The 27,753-nt window shown below is 42.1% G+C and overlaps 5 protein-coding genes across 6 annotated transcripts; 3 read left to right on the top strand and 2 right to left on the bottom strand.

Moving 5' to 3' along the window:
• Positions 1-197: 197 nt before the first annotated feature.
• Positions 198-11,444, top strand: grm2b (glutamate receptor, metabotropic 2b). The gene is made up of 5 exons (XM_085923778.1): positions 198-710; positions 6,825-7,662; positions 8,192-9,255; positions 10,540-10,732; positions 11,371-11,444. The coding sequence occupies exons 1-5, from the start codon at positions 198-200 to the stop codon at positions 11,442-11,444; spliced, it is 2,682 nt and encodes an 893-aa protein (XP_085779904.1).
• Positions 11,445-12,893: 1,449 nt separating this feature from the next.
• Positions 12,894-16,081, bottom strand: rrp9 (ribosomal RNA processing 9, U3 small nucleolar RNA binding protein). 2 transcript variants are annotated; one of them, XM_085923937.1, is made up of 15 exons: positions 15,862-16,081; positions 15,639-15,727; positions 15,455-15,567; positions 15,316-15,383; positions 15,206-15,247; positions 15,013-15,139; positions 14,809-14,933; positions 14,641-14,733; positions 14,369-14,469; positions 14,134-14,268; positions 13,917-13,979; positions 13,671-13,828; positions 13,416-13,495; positions 13,260-13,333; positions 12,894-13,040 (listed from the first exon to the last, which is right to left on the bottom strand). In XM_085923937.1, the coding sequence occupies exons 1-15, from the start codon at positions 15,934-15,936 to the stop codon at positions 12,938-12,940; spliced, it is 1,446 nt and encodes a 481-aa protein (XP_085780063.1). In that variant the 5' UTR covers positions 15,937-16,081; the 3' UTR covers positions 12,894-12,937. The 2 variants fall into 2 exon arrangements, with proteins under 2 accessions (XP_085780063.1, XP_085780064.1); XM_085923938.1 differs by having other exon boundaries at positions 13,683-13,828.
• A 263-nt stretch (positions 16,082-16,344) lies between these two features.
• LOC147049386 (uncharacterized) lies at positions 16,345-19,395 on the top strand. Its single transcript, XM_085923940.1, has 6 exons — positions 16,345-16,492; positions 16,692-16,848; positions 16,920-17,067; positions 17,253-17,428; positions 17,505-17,733; positions 18,043-19,395. Exons 2-6 carry the CDS (start codon positions 16,708-16,710, stop codon positions 18,183-18,185), a joined length of 837 nt encoding a protein of 278 aa, XP_085780066.1. The 5' UTR covers positions 16,345-16,492; positions 16,692-16,707; the 3' UTR covers positions 18,186-19,395.
• Positions 19,396-19,606: 211 nt separating this feature from the next.
• Positions 19,607-20,558, top strand: cav4a (caveolin 4a). Its single transcript, XM_085923942.1, has 3 exons — positions 19,607-19,828; positions 20,099-20,286; positions 20,408-20,558. Exons 1-3 carry the CDS (start codon positions 19,607-19,609, stop codon positions 20,556-20,558), a joined length of 561 nt encoding a protein of 186 aa, XP_085780068.1.
• Positions 20,559-21,275: 717 nt separating this feature from the next.
• Positions 21,276-25,550, bottom strand: LOC147049384 (oxytocin receptor B-like). The gene is made up of 2 exons (XM_085923939.1): positions 24,650-25,550; positions 21,276-22,168 (listed from the first exon to the last, which is right to left on the bottom strand). Exons 1-2 carry the CDS (start codon positions 25,548-25,550, stop codon positions 21,942-21,944), a joined length of 1,128 nt encoding a protein of 375 aa, XP_085780065.1. The 3' UTR covers positions 21,276-21,941.
• Between the last annotated feature and the right edge of the window lie 2,203 nt (positions 25,551-27,753).

Here is a 27,753-nt window from a genome sequence, read left to right as displayed (position 1 = left end):
TTTATTTAAGCATTTATTTATTTGATTTATTTGATTTTTCTGTGGGGCCAACATGACCATAATGACCGTATTGATTGTTGATTTTTCTTCATAGGAAGTGTCCACCATGCTGTGTCCAGTATCAGGAGACACACACTCACTGTAAACCGCCACCTCCCTCCGCTTCAATACACTGAGCCCAAAATCTTGCTCCCGCCATGCTGAGCATCACGCTCCGCCTCAGGTCTTGGGCCTTTCTGTCGCCTTCTTACTGGCCCCTCCAAATCCTCCTCCTGGAGTTGCTGGTACCAGGGAGCCTGCCCAGCATGTCCAGATTTCCCCCGGCGGCCAAGCGTGAGATCCTCATCGACGGCGACTTGGTGATCGGCGGCCTCTTCCCGGTGCACCACAAAGGCGAAGGGACGGAGGATTGTGGTAAAATCAACGCAGAGCGAGGGATCCAGAGACTGGAGGCCATGCTGTTGGCGCTCGACGAGATTAACTCCAGCGATCGCATTCTTCCTGGACTCCAACTCGGGGCGCACATCCTTGACACCTGCTCAAAGGACACCTACGCTCTGGAGCAGTCCCTCGATTTTGTCAGGGCGTCCCTCACCAAGGTGCATGACCCAGGCTTCATCTGCCCGGACGGGTCCCGACCCATCCAGAATGAAGTCCCGCTGGCCATTTCGGGGGTTATCGGTGGATCCTACAGTGATGTTTCCATCCAGGTAAATGCATCTGTCCATCCGTCTATTTCCTATTCACACCTGTGAATAGTTTAATGAGGCTAACATGCATGTTTTTGGAATGTGGGAGGATCTCATAGCAAGAAAAGGTCAAATCTGAGCACTTCCTAACTCCACACATGAAGGCCAGAGCAAAGTTTCAAATCCAGAACCTTCATACTGCAAGGCAGAAATGTTAGCCACTAGACCACAGTGCTTCTTCCCAAACCTGCTGTATAAAATATTAACTTTTTTTGTAAGTCCTTCATTCAATTATTTTCTTCACTTGCCGTTATTAACGATTTCATTACATCAAGAATGATGTCAGTGCCTAATTTGATCAATTTTGTTTTCCCCCCCCAAACAAAAAGACACTATTAAGAAGACATGTTGCAATTTATGGTCCAATCATTTCTGGGCACAAGCATTTATTCCCCTGTTTTATTTGTAATAAAAATCCAAATAATGAGAAAATGCAAATGATGGCAAAAGTGAATTCCTGCCTCAAGTCGAAATAATTAAGTGGCCCATTCTTTATTGTGAGACAGTCTACAGTCTTGTGCCTTGTAGTAAACACACCCAGAGCATTAATAATTGACATAACACCTGAAGTGTTGGTGACTAAGTGAACTCATGAATATGTAGATGTGTTCATGCATGTTAATTAGTGAATTTGCCGCTGCGTCTGCACACTATGTGGATTCGTGCACCTCGTTGAAATGAATCAACTGCCAATGGTTCAATTAGGCACATACGCTATTCTCAAATTATATAACTTGCTTCATATTGTTGATTTGCACAGAAATGTAACATGCGCAAGTGTGATTGATTTGTTATTGATGCAGTCAATTACTTTCATTATTGTTATCATTCATTACTGTCATCATCTTTGAAGTAGGCGAAAGCGTTTGTTGCTCGTTAGTTGCAATGTACGTTCCATTCATAGTTATTAACGGAGAAGACAAACTTTCTGATTGATAGCTCAGATTATAATATAAATGATCAAATATGAGAACGTCTCTCCACTGAGTTTTGACATTATCAGAAGGATACCAAGAAGATGGCAGATCCATTTTTACCACTAGGAAGAAATGCAAGCATGATGATGTCATCAATGCCACACATGCATTATATATTGTAGCATTCAAATCTTTAAGATTACACCCACCTTCCATTAATTTAATGTTTTTTTAAAATGATTATCAATTTTAAATCACTTTATCTTGTGTTTAAACTCAACTGAGTCTCTGCTTGCTTTTTCGTGCTTTGCATGAGAGGTTGAGACTTGGATGGCTCCTCATAACGAAATCTATTTGTAGCTCCTTTGCCTCTTGCCGTGGGAGTATAAAAACATATTTTACATAATTTTTTTTCACTATAATTGCCAGCACCTCCACAGAAATGAACATATAGGAAGAGGAAGTGCCGATTCTTTGAATAAGACTGACACTACGGCGTGATTTGAGTCGGAGAATCAGGTCTGGGCACGAGTCCAGTAAGCAATTGGTGAGTGTGAAAGGCCATTTCAACAACAGGGTGTCCTCGTTGAAAACCACGGGCATTATATCGACTTCCTCTTCCTTGCCACGATGCTGACGTTTCTGATAAAAGAACAGCATGTTTGCGCCGCCCGGACCGCTCAGGTCCAAAAATGAAGCTTATACCGCCACTGTCACGGTACTCAACTCTCTGTTTTGATACAAAATGGGAATTGGAACTTAGAGTCGATTTTTAGAGTGGATTTCCCTCCAAAATTGCAGGTTTACTTTGTCAAGGCAACGAGCGCCTGCCAAGAATGTTCTTCGTAAACTTAGCAGAAGCGTTTATTTGCGCCATCTGTGAGATTTCTCCTTTGGTGAGCAGCAAAGCGTCCACCTGTGTGTAAGAAAAAAAGCAAATGGAAGATGTGCCAGTCTCTTGTGATCCTGACAAGGATTCTCTCATAATTAGGCTCTTTCATCATTTTTATTTTTTTTCTCTACCTTGTCAAGGCTTAACTTCATACAAAAGAAGCAATCGTGACCATCTGGTGGAGGATTGAATTAGCGTTGATTGTTGATGTGCATTCATTCGCATTTTATGCCCATATTCATATCCAACACTTTTTCCCAGACAATGCCTTAATTTACCTTCCAACACGGGAAGCCAAACTTTGAATTGGATACATTAAATAAATAAAAAAAATTCAAACATGCACAAAAATATGTCAGGTGGGTCTAAATTCAATGTTTTTGTATTAGTACATATTTCTTGACTTCAATACATTATATATAAAAACAAATGTCCACCATCCTTCATTATGAAACTGATGTAAGACCAGTGTATATTTTATTGATATTGATTTTGTATCAGTGCAGATTAAAGTAATTATAAATAAATAACAACAAACAACAATAACAACAATACTAAGCCAGCCTTTTTTCTTTGCTGAGATTTTGAAGTTGTTGCACGTCTTTAAATAATTCAAACAAAAAGTACAAAATGATCACAATTTCTAAAAGCATGAAATTCACCATATCTGCATCATATTAAAAATGCAAAAGTAACAATATGCGCCCCTTGAAGCTCAAGTACAAACCCTTCACTTGTACTAATTTTCTCTTACACTCTTTCACCCGTTGTGCCTTTGAAGTTAACATTTCTCAACTTGTTTTTTTGCACACAAACTGTAAATTGGAGCTTTGTTTGCCGAAACACTGGGTGCAAATAAGAATCATGTTGACGAAGGTGCATCAGTTCATACAACCTCCTCGTCAGCCTCCGCCATCGTGTCCTCTCACTTTCTTCAAAGTGTCGTGTTTGTGCATGAACTTCTCACACATTCTGCGCAACAGTCATTCTGCTCCAATTAACACATCACAATGACACTCCTCTCACAAGTCAAGCAAGTCTTGCTGACGTCAAGTCGAGACCGACGCAGTCAGTATCATCGCTAACTTATCGATAGTCCAAAATGTAATTCTCATCCGCTTTACAAAAGTGCTCACACTTGCAAATTTTGCTGGATAGTGAGCCACATTTCTGCATGGTCTACTTGTCTATTGTACAAAGCATGAGTCGTTTTTTTCTGGGCCATTCAGAAAGAGGTTAAAGCGGAAAAAGCTTCAGGTCTTCAAGTGTCTGCCTGAATGTCATCTGCTAGAGGCTTCCACTTGACATGCACCTCTGGGACATTCAGATGGATTTTCTTTGTTGAGATGAAAAAAAAAAAGAAAAAAAGTCATGACAGCGACATGAATTAAGAAACATATAGGCTCTATTCCAGATGTCTTAGTTTAATTCCGATTTTTTGGATTAGAATCCCGTAATGCTGCAGATTTTGTTTGTTTTTTCCTCAAAAACAAATGCAACCAGAATTCCAGACAAAATTCCAGACAAAAACACAGAATTCCTATCAAACAACTAATTCTGAGCCTAGTCTGCTATCTTTGTGACTACAAATAATTTGAAACAACGTTGTATTATAACTGCTTTCATATTAGCGAAAAACATCTAGTACTCAGTTTTATAGCCGCCATGTTTCTGGAAATACAGTCATAGTATTTCGGTCAACTAATTTCTTACGACAAAGTCTTGAATCGCGCAATGACGTCAGGGTCTGAACTTTGCGACCATAACTGATCATTTAATTAGCTCATAATACTCATGGTTGTAGAAATGTAATCCTCCATAACTCATCTTTTACCACGCTCACTGAGGCGGAAGTTATGACACGGAGCAGGCGGACCAATTTTTCGGGGATGAAAGCACTGAACTGTAAAGAGCATATAATTGCTTTCAGTCTGTTTCTAAGGTTAAGCCAACGTGTGAGAGACTTTTAATAAGAAATCTTGGCAAGACCCAAACTTCACTAAATCACCTACCTAGAAGTTTATCCAATGTATCTACTAAAACAACAAGCCAACGTGTCCCCCCCAAGACCGTTCATCAGCCCGCTGTATGGAAAAGATACAAATTCAATATGGACGTATAGACGCCAGTGGGCGATTTCATATATATTCATCGGCCGACTGCACTCACAGATGAAGCACTAACGGGTGCGTGGCGTGGCGTGCCTGTCTGAATCCATCACATTGACTCATTTCATACCCTCCAGAACTGGTAGAATGCCTGCCGCCTGTGCCGTCTCTTGTCTTTGGGCTGTTGCAGTAGAAAGAGGTCAAATGCGTGGGTACGTGTCCATTACGCTTTTGTAACTTCTCAGGCCACACGTGTTGGTGGTGTGTTATCGGTGGGAATACACAAAGTGTGTCTCTGCTTGGTCGTATACATTTACAAGGTGAGAAATACCCTTAATAGACCTAATGTTGGAGAAATATTCCCACAAAAGTATCTACCGTACTTACCCTTGAGACCAATTGGCTGTCGTGCAAACATCCCTACCTATCTATACTTACCACCATCTACTAGCTGTTTAACTTTAAACTACTGCCGCAATGTTAAATGTGGCCCGAGAGTGAAATACTATACAACGATGAACAGTCAATAATATCACTCCTGGATTTATTTTTGTGTAAGGGTAGGAATTAATTATCTTATAAAAACACTTTAATGGCTTAATCTTTAAAGGGGATGTTTTCAGTATTACACCCATGAGGACATCATTGTTTTGGAAGCCCCAAGGCTTACAATAAAGCATGAGGGATGCATAATAAGCGTGTTTGTGTTCAGTAATCACCATGGTGTCTTGTGAGGACCCATAGAAATACGCCCCCCCCCCCCAACACACACACACACACACACACACACACACACACATTTCTCCGTCTGGTCTGTTTCTGTGCTTTGTTGCCAAAAAAATGTATTCAAACAGTTACGACCTCTCAAGTAAATAATGTGACAAATCTACTTTAATGAAGCCAATTTTTAATACGACATACATAAGTTAAAAGACAAATACATTCATTTGGCAGGAGACTGGCGAATATGTATCAAGTGCAAAACGAGGTTTCTGTCTTTGAGATTTGTTTTCAGGGAATTTTGCTCTGAGCAACCAATCAGAGGATGGAAAAATAATGACATTTGTGTGCCAGCCAGCTAGCCCCCTAGGCCCGATCTGAAATCCGATATAGGTTAAAGAAGCAGTCGACAGTACATGCGAGTCTGAAATCTTATTGGGCAAAAAAAAAAAAATTAACACCCTACACATGCTGGAAGCAGTGCAGACAGGATAAATGCTACTGAATGACCAAAAATAATTCATACAATTTCATGAAACATATATGATCATGAACATATATTGTCGTATTCTAAATTTTGCGCAAGCAGTAAAATAAAATGACTCCTGTTTTTACGCCGAGCGCACAGGGGCCAATCTACCAAAATAGGCTCCCAAAGTTCTCCATTGTTGTTTTATGTCTGTGGGTCAAACTTGAATATAGATTCAAAACAATGGAAGGTTTGGTTCGAGAGATAGCTTGGCGAAGGGAGACGGAGTGAAAAACCTGTGGTGACAGCAACAAAGCTTAAGAGCAACAAAACAGCCTGATAAAATCCCCCCTCGTTGGTCATTGCGGGTGTTGGCATTAAGGATGGAGCCGCTGGCGATGCGGACCCTGACTGAGTAAACAGCTTGATAGTGACAAACACTCCACTGCTCCATTCAACTGAAGTGCATTAAAATGCAACTCAATGAATGGGCCACACTTTACATACTGTCGGCATGGATGGATAGAAGTATAAATGTCATGTACATGAAAATCATTGACTGTTCATGTTTTGTTTTTGCAGTTTTGCAGTTCTGTCAAGAAGCAATTAACCGTCAAAGGAAAACCAAAAAAAGGAACGAGCGGTGACTCCCCATTGTGTAGTGCAGTCTCTACGTGCACACGGATAAACTATTGAGTTCCATGAAAAAGAGCCTCTTACTTGAAATTAAATTGGAAGACCAAAACAGTTACCGGAGGGGCCAACATCCAAATTAACAAATGCTAATGTCTCCTATTTTTTCCTCTGAATCGGCCATTCCTAGTAAAATGTCCGGAAGAGGACAATTTTGGGGTTTTTTTGCAACATAAAGACACATGTTTAAACCAGGCAGGTGTTAAAAGTCAAAAAAGTATATTGACTAAAAATTTCAATATGGCATTCTCTAAAATCCGTTTTGTTTCTCTGAAGGTGGCCAACCTCCTTCGACTCTTCCAGATCCCTCAAATCAGCTACGCCTCCACCAGTGCCAAGCTAAGCGACAAATCCCGTTATGACTACTTTGCCCGCACCGTGCCGGCAGACTTCTACCAAGCCAAAGCCATGGCGGAGATTCTGCGTTATTTCAAATGGACCTACGTGTCCACTGTGGCGTCGGAGGGCGACTACGGCGAGACGGGGATCGACGCCTTCCAGCAGGAGGCCCGCTCCCACCAAATCTGCATCGCCACCTCGGCCAAGGTGAGCCGCTCCATGAACCGTCAGGGCTTTGAGAACGTCATCCGCTCCCTGCAGCAGAAGTCCAACGCCAAGGTGGTCATCATGTTCACCCGCAGCGAGGACGCCAGGGAGCTGCTGGTGGCCGCCGCTCGCATGAAAGTCAATTTCATCTGGGTGGCCAGTGACGGCTGGGGAGCGCAGGAGAGCGTGGTGAGGGGCAGCGAGACGGCAGCGGATGGCGCTTTCACCATCGAGCTGGCCTCCTACCCAATCAGAGAATTTGAAGACTACTTCACCAAACTCAACCCGTACACCAACACCAGGAACCCGTGGTTCAAAGAGTTCTGGGAGCACCGCTTCGGCTGCAGCCTCCAGGAACACGGGTGCAGCGAGCGCAACCTCAGGGACGGCACTTTTGAGCAGGAGTCCAAGATCATGTTTGTGGTCAACGCCGTCTACGCCATGGCCTACGCCCTGCACAACATGAGGCAAGCGGTGTGCTCCAACACCTCCAAAGTTTGTGAAGCCATGAAACCAGGCAATGGCAAAAGGTTCTACAAGGAGTTCATTCTGAAGACCAAGTTTGAAGGTAGTAATCATAACCACCAACATGACTTTATTTGAATCTAGAAAACAACAGTTATGGCTCATGGAACCCCGCGGGCCTCAGACTCCAGTTTGAAAATAACATGTGGTTATGCAAATGAGATGTTTGGCTGGATTTCTAAGAAATAGCGATAAAAGTAATCCAATTTCGAGTTATCTCATGCAGTGTGGCTCACTTTCGATATGCGTCCTATTTGAAAAAAAGACGCATGGAATCAGATATCTGAAATGTGAATCCACGCTTGATCATATCGCAGCACAAAATATCAAATATGTCTGCCAAGGTGACCGCAGTTTAAGCGAAAAGATCTGTGGGAGCCCAAAAATTGAGATGATCCATGACATTTTTGCACAAGTAAATATAAATGTTGTAAATCAAAACTAAAGCAAAAGCTCAGAGGCACATAAAAGTTTAGCCTTTTGAGGATTATTTTTCCCGCAAAATGTGGTTGACCTCCAAATATGGTCACTCCTCTGAAATTCAGATGATTGAACCTGCCATTCTTTTCCAGCTCCGTTTCGACCCGTGGACACCCTAAACATGGTGCGCTTCGACTCTGTCGGCGACAGCATCAGCCGCTACAACATCTTCCACTACCACCAAGAAGACGGGAAGTTTGTCTACAAGAAGGTGGGCTACTGGGACCAGAACCTGACCCTGAACACCACGCTGGTAAGCTGGCCCGGGCTGTCGCCGCCCACCTCGCAGTGTAGCGACCCCTGCAGGAAGAACGAGGTGAAGAGCATGCAGCCCGGCGACGTGTGCTGCTGGATCTGCATCCCCTGCCAACCCTACCAGTACCTGCAGGATGAGTTCACGTGTGCCGACTGCGGCTTCGGTCAGTGGCCCCTGGACAACCTGACGGGTTGCTACGACCTGCCCGAAGAGTACATCCGCTGGGAGGACGCGTGGGCCATCGGACCCGTTACCATCTCCTGCTTGGGAATAATGTGCACCCTCTCCGTGGTGGCCCTGTTCTTCAAGCACAACGAGACGCCGGTGGTGAAGGCGAGCGGACGTGAGCTCTCCTACATCCTCCTGCTGGGAGTCCTGATGTGCTACAGCATGACCTTCATCTACATCGCCAAGCCTTCCACCGTCGTTTGCACGCTGCGCCGACTGGGCCTGGGCACGTCGTTCGCCGTGTGTTACTCGGCTCTGCTCACCAAGACCAATCGGATCGCCCGCATCTTCAGCGGCGTGAAGGACGGCGCCCAGCGGCCTCGCTTCATCAGCCCGGCCTCCCAGGTGGCCATATGCGGAGCGCTTATCTCCTGCCAGCTACTGGTGGCCGTCATCTGGCTGCTGGTGGAGGTGCCCGGCGTGAGGAAGGAGGTGAGCCCGGAGCGGAGAGACGTGGTGACCCTCAAGTGCAACAGCAGGGATTCCAGCATGCTCATGTCGCTCACCTACAACTGCGTCCTCATCGTCCTCTGCACCGTCTACGCCTTCAAGACGAGGAAGTGCCCGGAAAATTTCAACGAGGCCAAGTTCATCGGTTTTACCATGTACACCACCTGCATCATCTGGCTCGCCTTCCAGCCTATCTTCTACGTCACCGCCAGTGACTACAGGGTAACTATCGGAAACCTTAGCCAGAAATGTCAAATCCAATTTCATGGCGGGCCCTTCCGCCAAATTGTTGCCGTTTATGTCCTCAGGCAAAAAAAAAAAAAAAAAAAAAAATGCGCAAAGTGTCTTGCATGTTGAATTGGCTGCAAATACAATTTAAAACATTAGTTTGCATCACAAATGTTTTTCCCCACATTTTCATGTTAGTCCTTATTACAGCTACATTCATGATTCTGTGGTTCATTGGAATGGCCCAGTTATGATTTTCCTCATACTGACTCCCACACAGAAAAAAAAAACTCACTCACATACACAAAACCTTCTCACCTGTGATTTTCTGTAACATTCCAAAAATCTCTTGGACTAAAAATACCTCTACGCATATCAAAGGCTACATAACACACACAAAATGTCTGTCTGTCTGTCTCTGTCTGTCTCTTACCTAAAAACTCTCAAGTGACACCAAGAAGCCTGTAACTCTCACCCCAAAAAACACATCAAACAACCTCTCACACACGGCAAAAAAAAAAGCTCTTAAAAAGATTTAAAAAACAACTTTGTGATATTTTTTTGTCTATTCAAAATGCTGTGTTTGAAAAAAAGAATACAACAGATTTTTGCACTGTTACTGAATGTGCTTCAAATTTGGCTACCTTTGGGTGTTACACATTTGAACAAAGGCGGTCCTTAACCTGTCTGTCCAAAACAGTCTGGAACAAATTGAGAAAATTTGCATAACTATGTTGTACAACTGCACTACTTAGCACAGATGGCTTTTTCCCAACATTTTGCTCATCTAATTCAACTAAATGACAGGGCGCAAAATGTTGGAAACATAATAACAATTGCACAACAGGTCGTTTGGGATTCAATCTTACAAATTGGAGTTGAATATAAAAATAACGAGAAACGGTTGCAACACTCAAAACCCAAGCGACAGTATTTTTCCAGGCGAAAGTTAAAACGTGTGAGGCTCCTCCTAAGTATGTTTTGGAGGTTATGACGGGGTCTCTCTATTCACTTCATGCTGTGCGTCTGCAAATAGAAGTTTCTGGACTGCGGGGCTATCCGGTGGCGTGGGAAGAGATGGTGCTCAGACCCCAACAGTCAGCTCATATTATAGTCTGAACCATGACTAACGTGCCCCTGACTGTCCAGTACATTTGATTAGCATTTCTTCATATATGCGCTTAAAGAAACAAAACAAAAGATAGAAAAAAAAATTGACACCAAAGCTGTATATGAATAAAGTTAAGTATTGTATTTTATTGTGTTGTTTTCTGGCAGGTCCAGACCACCACCATGTGCATCTCTGTCAGTCTGAGTGGCTCAGTGGTGCTGGGCTGCCTGTTTGCTCCAAAGGTCCACATCATCCTGTTCCAGCCTCAGAAGAACGTGGCTTCGCTGAGGGTCACAGCCAACCGCTTCAGTGCCACCGTGTCGGCCTCCGCATCCGCTCCCAGTTCCAGTTACTCCAAAGGTGCGCACATTCACACAACCTCCAACCCCCCCCCCCCCCAAAAATCCATAATACAAATACTTGGCTCTTCAAATGTCACCACAATAACCAACATTAAAATACAGATGCATAGTAGGCCTAAGTGCTCATGTACAATGTGACTCAAACATTCCTGTATGTACTCAAATACTTCTAAAATATTATCTAAATAGTCATTGAACTGTATTAATAACCAAAATTTAACTAGGCTATTCTTCAAATCTGGTAAGTCACTATGTAATTGGTAAATTTGAAAGTATTTGGTTCAATTCTAGAGAACACTCTTAATTTTTTTAAATAGCACCTAACAGTCACGTAAATACTAATTCGTCTATGTATAATTTTGTGATTTCTTCAAGTACCACAAGAGGATGCCACCAGTGATACTCGTCATACCACAGATTGAGAATCAAAGGTCAATGTTTTTAATCGATTAGTCGATGAGTCGTCTTCACTACTCCTCATTGACGTTTAATGACTGATCGCGCATTACGTGTTTTTAGCATCTTTTCATCTGATTGGGCGATTTCCTTTACCTGACTTGCTCGGCCCAATACACATATAAACATGCCCATCTATCAAATCTAAAATGATAATCATTTGTTCTGAACGTCTCTCAGGGTCAGCCTCCAACTATGTGCCAACGGTTTGCAACGGTCGCGAAGTGGTGGACTCAACGACTTCCTCATTGTGAGCGCCAGCCATCCCATCATCGTGCGTAAGGAGGCCCAGTCGCCAAGGCGCCAGAGAGACAATGTGCGAGCAGAACTGGTGCCCCCAGGTGAACTGTAGGGATCGCTTGACAGGCCCTCATTTGTATAGATTATTTAATATACTGTGACTTCTTTGGTTTACACTTGGACAATGTGTTTTTGTGAGAATTTAGTAGGAAATCATACAAAAAAGAATAATAATAATAATAATAATCTGTTCCAGTGTCATTATTGTATAAGCTTTAACAACTGGACAGGCCATGTTGTTAGAATCACAACCATCGTAGTCGAACAAGAACTTAATAATTGAGCATTCTAAAGCTTGATTTGCTCATATCAAATTCTCCATTATGAAACAAACTACTAAAAGAAAAGAATATTTCAATTTTCTACTAAATTCTGGCTCGTGACGCCTTGCACCGTGCCTTGTCCTAACTTGTCATGTTGTGTGAAGCGATAGTGTAATACAGCTGTTCTTATCTTATTGTCCGTCCAGTGCTGTGAATCTATACGATGTTTGAAGACTTAAAAATGTTTATTTAACGTAGTAAAAATAATGTGACCTACCTTAGTGAGCATATAACATGGGAAATTAGATAACTCCTGAGGAAAATGTGTTGATGTAGACATTCTACTTTAGAACACGTGCTTTTATGTAACTTATGTAAATAAAAAAATGTTTTTGTAATATCAGAATAGAGAATCGAGTTGTATTTTAACATTTTCAAAAACAATTAAGAGCCTATAGGAAGTATGATTATGAATTTGGCAATACCTAGGTATGAATGATAATTCTTTTTTTTATGTAATGTGTATCAACATGTGATGTTCTACTCATGCAATCACGTCAGGTCTGCCGCCACATAAACCTGACTTGCATCCAAATTCATAACATTAACATGTTGCTTTCATTTCTGTAAGAAGATTTTCAGTATTTTTACACTGTGATGTGCATTCTTAGCATTTATTCATTTTCTTTAAATTATTACATTTTATTAACAGGGGGATGCCATTTCAGTTCAATGGTGTCTCTCAGAGCTGTTTTGGTGGAAATTTGTAAGTCAAACTGCAGAAAGATACGAGATAAATAAATGTAGTTGGCACTCATATTGTTTTTAAATACACTGTCTGGATATTAATCATTTTAATTCCACAAGCTAACTGCTAATCATTAGAACAGCAAGTGACTGTGTTTGCTAAACAATGACAAAGAACCTCCCATTAATAACAGTGTGGTGGTACTTAGTGTTTCTTACTCTACAGAAAGTTTAAAATGGTACTGGAAAACCAATTTGAGCCCTAAAAATCATGAACGTTTCAATATTATAGGTTACCTAAAAAAAAAAAGATACCAATATAATTCTCATATCATATTCATGTGATGTCAAATTCAAATGTTCTCAGTGTGGAACAAACAAAGAAATCAGTCATAAGCTTTTAAACACTTTTAATTAACAAAACAAAAATAAGTCCACTAGTCTGTTGTAAGGGCTTCATCTTGATTGGTAGGTTTCCTTTTAAGGGGAATGATACAGATCCCGTTGCGGGCCTCTTTTTGTCTCCACCATCGACCCAACCTGCACAGAGACAGATGACATTTTAACACCACAGTTTACACTTTCTATTTTTGTTCATGGGAATTCAATTAGTGCTATGTACTAATAAGTGAATTTAACCAGCCAGCAGGTCAAATGACCTTTTTCGTAATAGGAAAGTAGAACACTACCATCTAGTGGACAACATCTGGTGCTAAAAAAGATGTCAGGGAACGGTTGTCATGGAAACAGCCTTATTACCTGTGTTCCTGCCCGACACCCGCCACCAAGAAGTGACCAGAGTGCGAAAACTTCAAGCTGTTGACAAAACCCATCTGAGCGAGGGAAAAGAAGTACGAAGAATAAGAAAACACAAACGCATTGCGTGAAAGCCAGTCCATTCCGAGTTGCTCTTACCAGTGGAATATTGAAGAGAGGCTCAAGCCCTCGATAATTCGGACTGCATTTCCACACTTGTACCTGCGAGTTGCTGGAACCTGTGAAACAGAAGCTATGGTGACTTTGGATCAATGGCACCGTATTGGTCTTGTGTCCAAAACACTCAACCAAATGGAAATACGTGCACGTGTGTGCGTGTCACTCCAAGCGTATTTGCATATATTCGAGAAGCCTTAATGAACATGTTGTGTGTGTGTTGGGAAGGACTCTCACAGCCAGAGGCACCTGAGGCTACGACGTCGCTATTCTGAAGCGCGGCTACCGCGGCGACCCAGTGAGGCTGCTCCAGCCCGGGGTCTCCATGGCAACCGTGAGCCTGCTTCACCGTGCTGAGGGGCTTCTTTTTATTGACGCTCCAAAGACACACAGAGCTGTGGAGGCGGGACCAGAAACTGAGTCAGACTGACATGCTAATGATAATGACAGGGGGTCCAAAGTTTTGCTGATGACGGGACGTACCCGTCGTCAGCTCCTGTGATCATGTGCTCCTCGTTGATGAGCTGGATGCAATCGATTGAACCCCTGGAAGAAACAATGGTGATAAATTAAAAGTGGCTTTTGATTCATGCTTCCATGTAACATTGACCGGGACTGTCAGTTGGATGTGCGAAACAAAATGCAAAACAGCTTAGTGTTAACTCACTGGCGCCATCAAGTGACACGCGCAAGCACTCACTCGTGGCCGTGGAAGACCAGCTGCGACTCCTCTGCAATCTTCCACACCCGCACGCTGTGGTCTCGGCCGCCGGAGGTCACGCAACGTTCTCGGCTTAAGCAGTCCAGTCCCGTGATGGCGTCCTGATGGCCGAAGCTGTTTAAAGTCATCAAGGGCAGGTAAATGTCAACAACGTCAAGAATCAAAATTAAGAACCTTTGTAAATGCTGCTATTTCTTTTTAAGCTGTCACTCACAGAGTTTCCACATATGCGTTTTCATCCACGTTCCACACTTTGATGGAGCGATCATGTGAGGCGCTGTACAGATCGTGAGTTCCCCTCCTGAACGAGAGACCCTGCAAGCACACAAACAAGCTTCTTCACATGTTGAGGTGGGATCTTGACAGCTCAGTAATGTGGCCTTAAAAAAATCCGACCACCCCACAAAAGACAGACTGACAGATAAATCAACACCCTAAAAGCAAATCAAATAAATTTGCCAATCCTGATGATAGGCGACTACCTACCGACACGGGGCCTTTGTGTCCCGTGAATTTGTAGAGATGCTTGCACGTTTCAGCTTCCCAAATCATAATCAGTTTGTTCATGTCTCCAGTGGCCTAAATAAAGATCATTTTTTTTAATGACTCAAACTGTAAGTTACAGTTTGCACCGTCAAAGTGTGATATGCTCACCAAGTATTTGGCGTCGGATGATATGGACATGCACAAGACTTGAGCCGTATGTCCAACATGGCGATCCTCTGTCCCTTTCCTTCCACCAGGTATAACATGAAGCTTTTTCCCGCTCTCGACATCCCCTGTAGTAAAAAAACAGACATCATTTAAGACGCATATGTCACCGCGTGCTATGAAGAAAATAAACTGGCGGTACGTTACATTTAATTATGGAGCAGTCTTTTGCGGAAGAGAAGATGAACTTATCGTCGGGACTGATAACCAGGCAGGTTATTGGGAGCTTGTGTCCTCGTAACAGACGGATCTCTGAAGCGTCGGGTGGTAATAGCTAAAAGACAAAAACAATACTTAATGGGTAAACCCACCCCACCAAAGACATTTTATTACTTCTTACATCTTTGGCAATGAACCGCTGTAGCTTTCCTTTCTGCTCAAGCTGTAAAAAAAGAAAGATATTTTATACCTTTGTTCAAGACAGCATTCTTTCCAGAAATTGTGTCTTACCAATTCTTCTTGAAGTCTCCCCGCAATCAAATCAGTCTCAAATGTGTCATTTTCTATTTTTTCTTCCTCTATTCAAAACAGAATGAACAAGTATAAGAAAGTTGACTTAGGAATTGATGATATATGAGTAGAAGTTTACCTTGATCCTTTAACTGGTTGAGGTAAAGTTTGGCTAATCTCAGCTTCTTCTCCTGCGGTGTTTCATCATAGTCATAGTCCTCTTTGGGTTGACCTTTCTTGGGAACTATCGGACTGTCCAACAAAAATAGATATTGTTATTCTCTGTATAAATACTTGCTAAATTTTAGACCCGAGTTGTCTACCTCTCTGTGTCAGAGTCGCTGGAAATCTCTTCGTTATACTTTGCTTTCTGTTTCTTGCCTTTGACCTTCGCAGCCGGGACGGCGTCACCCTGAGTCAAAGATTTTGAAAAATCAGATCGATCGTGACATGCAACCACAATAATCAGATTAAAGGTGCAGGTATGCAAAGCAAATTGATTTAGCAGTGAGCAGTAGCTACTTCCCATCGGTCCGCTAAACTTACTTTCCGCTTCGATGTCTTTATCCCCGTTTTTGCTACTTGGTATTTTTTTGACCCCTTGATAAAAAACGACGACATTGTGGAAAACGCCTTAACACAAATTACTCTCGAAAAACAATCCCAACTTTCTTAGGATTCAAGTCAACATTAGACCCACATGGGTAGGCATGCAGGTCAACCTAACCGACACTGAAAAATTATAAAGCTTGATGCTGATTGGCCGATGTCTACTACAGCCCTCCTTTTTAGAAAGCTTTGCAATCCTATTGGTTCAAAGAAAATTTGGTAGTACAGGAAGCAGTCCTGTGAAAAATTAATTCCCCTGGAGAAAAATAAGCCTCGGTTTCGTTCCACGTATAAAATAAACTATTTAAAAAATCTAATAGTTATTCGTGACATATTCATACTATATATATTTTAAAAAATCTCATCAGTTTCCTCCACGAATTGAGCTCAAAACCTTACGGGCTACACACTGAATAGTGATGTTATTCCACGGGGATCCATGTACTGTAGTACTGCAGTAGTACTCTTACTTCCTCTACTACGCAGTATTTGCATGATATATTGCACTGTCTTTGTCCTCAGTGGGTGTCGTTGCACTTAAATTTCTCGATACGAGCTGAGGGCCCAGGTGAGCTTCATTTCTACCACTGTATCCATAAAAAGCGAATTTATTAGTGTTTATCACGGTGAGCTAAGTAGGCTGCAGCCGAGGGGTCGAGCTGAGGACATGGCGTCAACTAACTTTCCATTTTCGTCTCTCTTCTTGGCCTGAAAGTTAGACGCCGATCGCTGGGCTGAACTTCTCAAAATGTGTCTTCCCTCTCCAGATTTCCCTTGAACCTTATGCCACCCAAGAGAGAGGCGGGGGCGACCCCATCTCCGACGCCGCCGCCAAAGATGCTAAAGATCAACACGGTCCCATCGGAGGATGGTCCAATGGAGGAGTTGGCCGAGTCCACTTACTCTCCTTTTTTCCACACCGAGGTAGGATGCATCTCTTGTGAACTCTGCACACACAACGCATTGTGCACTTATTCCCACTTAAAATCGTGCAGGATTTTGAGGAAATTAATGAGGAAGGGAGTCAAGGCATCCGAACGGACACCATCAGCCTACTGATGAAGATAGAAGAGCTGCAGGCCCAACTCAAATATGAACGGCGATGTCGAATTCTGGCTGAGAGAGAATTGAGGGAGATGAAAGGTGGGCAGAAGGAGGAGGAAGTTTTTTTTCTGTTCTCATAAATAAGATGGGTTGCTTCTCTGAATGTTCTGTTTGCATCCTGTTGAAGAGGATAATGGCAAGTTTAACTTTGTAGTTGGTACTGAATATTTATGTCAAGTTTGCAGTGATGAATAATTGTCATTTGTTTGTGATGCTCGGTGCAGAGATGAACACCCTCATGGTGGAGATGCGACACACGGCTCATCAGCTCCGAGCCACGCTGGACCACGTTCTTCAAGGCGGCGACGCGACGATAGTGCCGCAAAACTCCCAAGACGAAGACATCGCCTTCCTGCCGGGGTCCGAGGCCCAAACGGAAACAGTAGGCGACAAGCCAGAGGTCAGCGCTCTTTTGTCGGTGTCGCCGGGCCACGCTTCTTATGCGTCGTTACACTCAGGATCTTTCTCCCCCTCAGGATACCAACAACTACATGTACCTCGCTGAAGACCTCCGCGTTCCGAGAAATCTTTACGAGCATGTGGGCGAAATCTCCGACTACAAGAAATACACCGCCGCGCTGCTTATGATGCTTTTTGACAGAGAGACGCTAGCCACGCATTCGCTGCAGGGCCGTAGAAACACTGTGACTGGGGAGGATTGCTCCAAACCCCAGCTCCCACCTGAGATCCTCAGGAGCATCATCAGTAGGTTGCTTATTGACAATATGAATGATTAATAATTCATCTTCCGCACTACTGTTGCAATGAGTACAACTTGAGTGAGATTTTCCTTCATCTTTTATTCATTCAGCTCTCAAAAAGTTCTGAATTTGAATCTCAGTTTTGACCCTCCTATGTGGGAGTCTGTGATTTTCTACCAACCAATTCTGGGATGTACCCTACCCTAGATGTACTTCAAATTGGAGTCCGTGTGTGGATGTAGACATCATCTCAGCAGTCTTACGCAACCTTTTGATTTGTTTTCCTTATCGTGTGATCCCTTCCTCCCTCCAGATCACGTACGGGTCAAGTTTGGTGTGGACAGCAGCCAGATCAGGACGGCCATCCGGACCAAGTTGAACAATGAGGACAAATTGCTCAAGAAGAGAATGGGCATGGTCAAAGTGGAACCCAAAGCCAACAACGCGTCGATATGATCGATTTCACTCGAGATTGCGTTTTGGCCTTCTTTTTGTCTGCTCGCGTGTGTGCTGTACTGTAACCGTGTGACAGGTCGCCCCTCCTAATCTACATAATTCTGTGTGGTGCTCGAAGTAGGTTATTTTTATAGTAATCACTTTTTCTTATACATGGGACGGCTCTCATAAGACAGTATTACCTATCCTGTAGAGCACCGGTGTCAAACTCAAGGCCCGGGGGCCAGATACGGCCCACCACATCATTTTTTGTGGCCCGCAAAGACAAATTTTGCATCGATTTTGGGTTGCTACTGAAATTACAATGTCTTCACTTTAAAAAAAAATAGAGGCATTGCTAGCAATTTTTATTACCTTTCATCCTTTTAGAATTTTTGAACAATTTTTACTAGTCTCTGAGTTCAAAACTAGTCATTCATCGGTTTGTTGTGTAGCCTATACTGTATGTATATAAAAGACCTTGACAGTCATAATGGCACTCTGGGGGAAACTATGATGCGGTCCCTGACAAAAAAAAAAAAAAAAAAGAGTTTGACACCATGGCTGTACAGCGCTTTTAAAGCTCACATATGATATACAAAGTGGGTAGAGACTAGTAAGTTGTTACGTTAGAGTTGTAGGTTTGCTTTGGCGGCTCTGTCAAAAATCAATTTGTTGGCCAACAAGAACACTATTGACGTTAATGGATATCCAGCCTTGGAGGGGTCAGATATTTATATATATTTTTTTCTGTTCAATAAGCACCTTTTGTCGCCCATTTCTAAGCACACTTTCGCACTACTTGTTAATTGTTTAGATTCACACTGTTTAACTCGTTGGACTCAACATTAGCTTGTACAAGGTACTGATTACGTACAAAAATACAAAACAATACCTTCTTTATTTATATAACACATTCATAATTCATAGTATAAAAGCTATGTTCAAAAACCTTTTATTTTTTTGTATTACGCCAAGATATATTGGTATCTTGTTTTATTCAAAGGGTCCAAGAGTTAATGAAACTAATTAAGCACCTTCCACACTTTAAAATCAATGTGCAGGTATGTGCATCTTAGGTTGCACTTTGTTGTTGTGCTTCACTACATTTGTGCCAATCATAATCTTTAGGGAACGGTTAGTCAATTTAATTCAACGTTATTTGTAAAGCACCTTTAAAAAAAGTTTTACAATTTTAAAAAATAAAATTCAATCAAACCAAGATTCACATCTGTGGGACATATTACCAATTGAAATGATGCATATGTTTCGTGTGTGTGGCCAGTATTTATACCCCCTCTCAGGAAAATGATCCAAGTTGAAAGCCCATCTGAAAATACCATCCAGGCCAACGCAGCCTTCCCAATATAGCGCCTCGCCGCACCCACAGCCAACACTTGGATGTCTGTCCCGACAGTACCGTGTTGCGTTTGCCTGTTTCAATGGACGGCCTGAAGAAGGGGGGAGATTCCGAGGAAGTGGAGATTGACCTCGGGGACTCCAGTGACTCTGAGGATTATGATGGAGAGCAACCAGACTTCCTGTGGAAAGCGCCCACTGACGGGCAAGAAGAAAGTATTCCTTCGTCTTATCTGGTGGATATCAGCGATACTAAACCTCTGCTCGATGTTCGCGACCCTCGAGGGATCAACGACTGCCTTAAGGTAGCAAAATGCTAATCTGCTATAACAGCTGAGATGGGTTTAGTGACTTGGCGCAACAGAATTGTTTGCATTCTTTGTGCCATGACCTGTCGAATTGGCCCCAAAGGCCAGTGAGAAAAATCTTTGTATTTTAGCCATCGCCCCACATTTTCTGATTCATTGAGATGATTATCAAAAGTGAACTCTAGGATCAGTGCTCTGTATTAAATATGAAATACAAATATTTCATATCTGTACAAACTTAACAGCATGTGTTCTTTTGGCATGCAGGTGACATTTGAGGATGTTATCGCTGAGCCCATGTCGGTGCGCAGCGGGGATCGAGTGTGGCTCTGGAGTCACGCTTTGTTTGAAGTCAGTCGAATTTGGGTATACAGGATCATCTCGGTTCTTCTGGCCATCCCCGTGTCGATCCTCTCGGGAATCCTCTTTGCCATCCTCAGCTGCATACACATATGGTAAGTGTGCCACTTCAAAACTTCTGATGTCAATCATTACAATTGTGACGTAATCTTGACTACCTCGTTTGGGTACTAAGGGCAAAGGAGTCAAAAAGGTTTGCTGTGTTGTGTTCACCAGGATGATCAGCCCGTGCATCAAAGGCATTCTTATAGGAACACGCTGGCTGCAGAATCTCTGGAGCGTCGTGCTGGATATCATCGTGCGGCCCTTGTTGACCAGCATCGGGCGGTGCTGTAGCGGCTTTAGTGTTCACCTGGCCAAGGAATGACACAAACTCACCGACACCGTCCACCAAGTGGATTACAAGTGGACATGATCACTATAGTGTTCATCATGATGTTTACAGCAACTTTGCTCAGAGTTCAACATTGTGTGAGATTTGGAAACAATAATACATTTAATAGTTAGCAACAGTGTGTAGTTTACAACTTTATATAGCACAGATATTTCTACTTGATTTTCCTGTGACTTTTTTTTTTTAAAGGATTTTTAAAAATAAATGAATTTCTGGAAAATTAAATCAAGAAAGTGACTTATCTAGATGAGTATAATTTACCACACTAGGAATGCATTTAACTGTTCCTTATTGTTTTATGTTTGGTCTCGCGGCTTTCTCTTCTTTAGATACCAAACGTCCCTAAATAACCGAATATTTTGACGTGTCTTAAAATGCACGTAGTAACTTTTTCTTTCTCATTCAATCATATTTACAAAAAGAGAACTGCAGGAAAGTGCTCCACATTCCCGCTAATGATAACATGTGGCCACAGGGGGCAGTCTTGGGCAAGCCTTAAATCAGATCAGATCACACCTACATTTAATACTATTCAAATCTCCTAACAACATGACAGCAAATACAATAAGGACAAAGATGGTGATCCAACAAATGCTGATGAAAAACAAAAAGCAGTAAACCTAAGCATATAATATTTGCAATGAGTTCAAAAGCGGACAGGAATGCAAAACATTGACTGAAATGGCTCTTTATTGTATTACATGTGTCCTAACAAATTAAAATCAATTTACTACATTTCAAAATGGACTGTGTTGTAGCTGCTCCAACAGTGTTGGCTCACTTTTGGTATCAACAGTATGATTTTACATAATTGACATGATGGAAGACAATGCTGCAGTGGATTGTTAAAAAAAAAAAAAGTCTAATACTTATTTTATATTCAATGCATAGTTTGTCTTGAGTGCATGTTAATTTAAGTGAATGTATTTAGAGATTACAGTTGGGGTTAACAGACCCTTTTGTTTAACCCCAGTTCATTTCTTGTCCTTCAGGTAGCCTAGATGATGACATTACTCGACCATAAATGGATAAAAGTTGATTTATGTTTAATCAAAATCAAAGTCGCGGTTTCTGGCAAAAAGCCCAAATCTGACAAGATCCAGAACTTCTGTAATACAAGCATCATCATACTAACCCTAACCCTAACCCTCCTCCTCCAATGTTGTCATAAGAGCCGAATCACTCTAAAATGATAAAAATGGAGTTGGCCTACTATTTCTCGGTGGCTCAATTGTTCTTGGGCCAAGATGTAATTTGCACTTAGCAACAAATAGCCATGAAAAATTATCTCGTTTTTTTAAAAAGTATTTTTCCATAAGACTGCTGAAGTAATGACGTGCCATTGAAGAGGACGTCTCAGTGGGCCGACCCGCCTGTGCTAGATGAGTGCGAGAGGCTTTTGTGGCTGCTGTCCTTCTTGATGGCGGTGTTGTGATGGTGGCTGGATGCCGCCACATAGCGTCGACAGCAGAAGAAACTGCTCGTCACGTCTTGGAACATGTGACCGGCGAAGAACATGTAGATCCAAGGGTTACAGCAGCTGTTCAGACTGGCCAGCAACATGGCGATGATGAAGGCCGCGTCTGTCAAAAAAAGGACACCGCCAGAAAATGGAGAACTTTGCTCAGTCTGACCATAACACAATAATTTTTTCTTTAAAAAAAACAAAACAAAACTCAACCTCTGCTGCAAAGGAGGCATTCAAGAATTTCACTCATGTGTATTTTACATCCACAGTATATAGATCAGCCACAGCTCGGGCCAGCTGGGGAGATGTTACAAATCATTGGTGAGGTGAAGCGAGAACTTCAGAAACATCTGGCATTGTAAGAAACCTTGAGGGATGCCACACAAAGTGAACTCTAAGTTGCTTGGTGCATTTCCATCGGAACAAGTATGATAAATGTTCTCCGTCCAATGTGACTGTCTTGCATGGAAAAAAAGTAATTTATTATTCTTGGAAATGATGATAATTCCAGTGATGGGAGGCACAGAACACTGGGAGGGGGGCATTGGGGAAAGAGGATTTTTTTTTTTTAATCCTTATGGGGTGAAACAGATTTAAAGCGTGTCAACTGTTTTTTCTCCTGAAGGTGCTGACCTTTGGTGTGCTAGATGGACCTTTGACATCAACTTGTCAATCCTGTTAAACATGGCCAGTGAAGAAAAGAACTGAGCAATTCTGTAGGGAAATGCCCTCAAATGACATATTGTTTATATTTCTCCCAAGGCGGAGATGAAACACTTCATTTCACGCCTCTTTAGCGAGCGACGCTGCAAGAATGAAGACGAGATCATGTTGAAATCCAGAAGAGGATTACGATGACAAGCGCAATCATTTATTCGATTAGGACCGTGCACTTTATCAAAGAGCAGAAGTTAAGCAAACATTGCATGAGTGCACAAAGTCCCATTTGGACTTCAAGCCCTGTTGAGCTCATTATAGTGAACTTCCCTACATGGTTTCTAAACATAAGACCCGACCAGGAATCCGGGGATAAGACCACAATGGAACTCAAAAGAAGTGAGGCAAAATAAACGTGGTTGAATCACGCTCAACTAGTTTGATATCGAAAGAAAATCACCATCAACTGTCTCATTTATTTCAATTGTTTATATATCATTCTTGACATACTAGTATTTTTGTGAGCAAATCTAAATATTTATATATTTATTGTTTTAAGAATAAAATAGTATTTAAATAGTTGTTTTCAAAGATAAAATAATATTTAAATAACAATGAATTAATTGTAAAAAAAAAAATCCCCTTTGATGACAATGTAGTATTGTGCCCATTTCAAATCTACATTGTAACAAATTCTTCATTAAAATCATTAAAACACATGAGATTCATGGCCTTGTGATTACAGTTCAATGCAATTTGTTATAAACACTAATTGACTATTTGGTATAATTTGTTCATTAACAATGGCTTTTTGTTGCTTCTCCTTCTGGAGTACATTAATCCAAATATGCATATTACCCCAGAATTATGGAAGAAAATTAGAAGACTTCTGCATGATTAAGCAGTAACTGAAAGATAAAGTTTGAATAGTTCCCTGCTTTTGTCTCCACTCTTTGGAGTTCCATTTTCCCTCCATGGACTTTTTCCTTCCACTGATAAACACTGTCAGTGACACTCTCATTCACTGACTAGTTGTCCCATCGGGAAAAGGTCTGGTACCTGGTAGGTCAAGGCCTTTGCTTAGGGAAAAAAAAAAAAATATCAAAAAGAATGGCTCTTATCTCACGCCAGGAGGCAGGACGAAAGAATAACCTTCATCTGTGCTCAAAGATGTCTGGCTACATCATTAGGCATACCTGTTGTGTACAAACCAATGCGATCAAATACAGGTTCAAGAAAATTCATTCAACAATACAGCCATATTCACAGTAAAATTTAATTTGTTGCATACATTAACTTTTTAATAATAATTTGTTGAAATACATGAATGGCTTGTCTGATCACTAATTCCTGCTTTTGGCATATTTTATGGCACTTAATCATAATCAATAACTTTGGTTCCTATGGAGGAAACAAATACTGTAACTTCAATTCGGACCTTGAGTGTGGAAATAATTCATTTAAGTTTACAGTCAGAAATTAATAACAATAAAAAATATATGTTAATTATTAGGGGGCAGTGATGACCATTCAAAGAGCTCATGGTGAAAAACTATGAAAAACTATATTTATAGTGATAATAATGGTTACACTTGACAAACCTATGAATTTCTTATTGACAATGTCAATGAAAATTACAGTAAACATGAGCATAATAATAGTTCCACATCAGGAGTGGGCTGGAAGGGTCAGCATGCAGACAATCAGAGTTATTTCATATAAATAGGATTAAATTATTTTACACATGATACAAGTACAGAATGAGTCCTTATTCTGTTAGGAAAATTAACTTTTTTCTAAACACATTCTGTATGTATTTATGTATTTATATATATTAATTCATCCAAAGTTCTTTACAGTACTCCCTTTTGTTTCATTTGTTGCGTGAATATTCCGACCCTCCACCTTAACGCGTCAAAGTACATTTTGGGTATCTTACCTTCTCGTGGAGCCGCATCATCCCACGCAGACCACATCTGGACAACAAAAAATGGGGTCCAGCATACGATGTAAGCCAGCACCACCACGAAAGTCATTTTCACTGTGCGAATCTTGGCTTTGGAGATGAGCCTGACATTGCTCACCCTGCAAAGGTGACGTGCCAAAACGTGCTCCCTCCTAGTTTTCAGGTTAAAGTTTTGCCAGATTTTCACACAAATGAGCCCGTAGCACACGCTTAGGACGCCCACGGGGAGGATGTAGATGCTGAGGCTCATCCATGTTATGTACACCTTGGCGCCCCACGGATGTACAAAGTCCCCCCAGCAGTCGTACACGCCGTTCCCGATGTCCCGCAGAGAGAAGATGTACATTTGAGGCGCGCTGAATATCAGACTAAGCAGCCATGACGTGCCCACGCAGACGCGGTCCCGTCCCCTGCGCAATGGTCGGAGTGGCTGGCATATGGCCAAGCACCTGTCGATGGACATCAGCACCAGCATATAGGTGGACGCGAACATGCCCACCACCTGCGCGTACTTCACCAGCCTGCACAGCACATCCGGCCCGTTGAAGCGGAACGTGATGTCCCAGATGAGCTGCGGGAGAACCTGGAAGACGGCCACCACCAGGTCGGCGATACTCAGGTGCCTCATAAAGTAGAGCATCCGAGATTGGCGCGTCTTGGCGGCTCGGATGGCCCATAGCACGCACAGGTTGCCGGTGAGCGCGAGGAGCAGAACCAGCACCAGTACGGCCACTTCCACTTTAGCTACTTCGTCATTTCGTTTTAAAGGATTTACGGTGTTGTTGGCGGAGTGAGTCCCGTTCTCAAACGCACGCCATCCGGCCCATGACGCGTTTTGGATCCGGGTGTCGTCCGCGCGTAAAAAGTCCTCCATCGTGCGTAAAAAGCGCAGCCAGCGGTCACATCATGAAGGTGAAGGACTCGCAATCTTCCACTGATTGGCTTCAATTATTGCTCAAACGACAAAATATGACATGAGATGATAGCAAATTGCGAGTTAAAGAACATGTCTAAGTCCGCTGTGGACTGCTCTGCTGAGAGGCTTTATGGGCACAGCAGTCTCCTCCCCTAATCTCATTTTCCTCTGCGGGAAACTGATGGATTATGATCTATCACATGCATGCTCTACATACTCTGATATATATCGCATATGGACAAGTTATTCATATAAGCGTCACTGATCCTAATGACTAACCGTCTGTCATGAATATGGACCCAGACTCAGGTCATCAAAAATACAAAAAAAATAAAGTCCAAAATAGGAAGATTCTAAGTAACAAAATAAACATTGGGGCTTGTCATTGCTTGAAAATGGACAGATGAATTCATGAATAAAAAAATAGAAAAATAAAAAAAATAAAAAAATAAAAAATAAAAATTAAATAAATAAATAAATAAACGAATGAATAAATGAGTGAATAAATGAATGAATGAATGAATGAATGAATGAAAAAAAATAAAATTCATAAAACAGTGAGACAATACCACTGATGAAAAAAATCCTTGTTGTGGCTTTAGAAATTCCTTACTTTATTAGAATTATATGCGTCCCGTTTTTTCGTTTCAACACGTTTTTTTCCATTGTAATTATATTCAGCCCTAACCCAAACCCTAACCCTAGATCTAACCCTAGCTCTAACCCTAAACCTAGCTCTAACCCAAACCCTAACCCTAACCCAAACCCTAGCTCTAACCCTAACCCTAGCTCTAACCCTAACCCTAATCCTAACTGTAATCCTACCCCAACCATAAACCCTAACCCTAACCCTAGCACTAACCCTAACCCTAACCCTAACCCTAACCCTAACCCTAGCCCTAGCTCTAACCCTAACCCTAACCCTACCCCTAACCCTAGCCCTAACCCTAACCCTAAGCCTAAGCCTACCCCAACCCTAAACCCTAAACCCTAAACCCTAACCCTAGCTCTAGTCTAGCTCTAACCCTACCCCTACCCCAACCCTAAACCCTAACCCTAACCCTAGCTCTAACCCTAACCCTAACCCTAGCCTTAGCCCTAACCCTAACCCTAACCCTAACCCTAACCCAACCCTAAACCCTAACCCTAACCCTAAACCTAGCTCTAACCCTAACCCTACCCCAACCCCAACCCTAAACCCTAACCCTAGCTCTAACCCTAACCCTAACCCTAAACCCTAACCCTAACCCTAGCCCTAACCCTAACCCCTAACCCTAACCCCTAACCCAACCCTAAACCCTAAACTGTAACCCTAAACTGTAACCCTAAACCCTAACTGTAACCTTTACAAACCCTAACCCTAGGGGGTTGTATGGTTTTATGGTGCAGCACGATGTGATGCAAATTTTTCCATGATAAAATTTTTTTAGGTTCAACTGGGATTCGAACTCGGGTCGTTGGGGTGAGAGTCCAATGCACTCCCACTACACTATCGGACTCGACTGTTATTACGTGGAAGTGTATGGTTTCATTGAGCAGCTCACAAGCAAACCAGGCATGCAAGCACGAATGATTATAAATAAATCAATCAATAAATAATAATATTAATAAATTTAAAAAAAAGAATTCTGAGCTAAATTTTTCTCTTGTTTTCTGATGTAATTGTGCATAATGATGGCATTGACATTTTCCTCTTCATGTTTACCATAAATGCCCCGATTTTTGTGGCTCTTGTACGTCTAGCACAAGGCTTGATCTATCCGTGAAATGTTTGTTCTTTAGGTATTTTTGAAGACATTCACGTGGGGGGTTGCACAATTGTGGGCATGAACACAGCCGGCTTACTCTCTGGCCAATGCAAGCTGCTTCTTTCATTCCTTTAAAACTAAGCACAGTAGAGAAGCACAGTCTACAAGACTGGAGTTCATACGGGTGATTGATGCATGCAAAATATGTTTATAAGGGTGTTCAAATAATTAATTTCTCCTATGTTGAGAGGCTTTGATCAATGTTCTCAGATTTATGAATGAATTACGATAACATTAATCACACAAGTGCCCAGAGCGTCAAATCTGTCGGCTTGCACCTTAATCAAATCTGTCAAAATTGCGTTACACCTCAATTTAGATCTGCTCTTAAAGGTTTGTTGACATTGATAGAC

The sequence above is a fragment of the Syngnathus leptorhynchus genome, chromosome 11, assembly GCF_054491065.1.
Source record: "Syngnathus leptorhynchus isolate UIUO chromosome 11, UIUO_Slep, whole genome shotgun sequence".
Taxonomy (NCBI): domain Eukaryota; kingdom Metazoa; phylum Chordata; class Actinopteri; order Syngnathiformes; family Syngnathidae; genus Syngnathus; species Syngnathus leptorhynchus.
The sequence above is the reverse complement of the archived record's forward strand: the minus strand, read 5'-3'. Positions and strand labels throughout refer to the sequence as shown.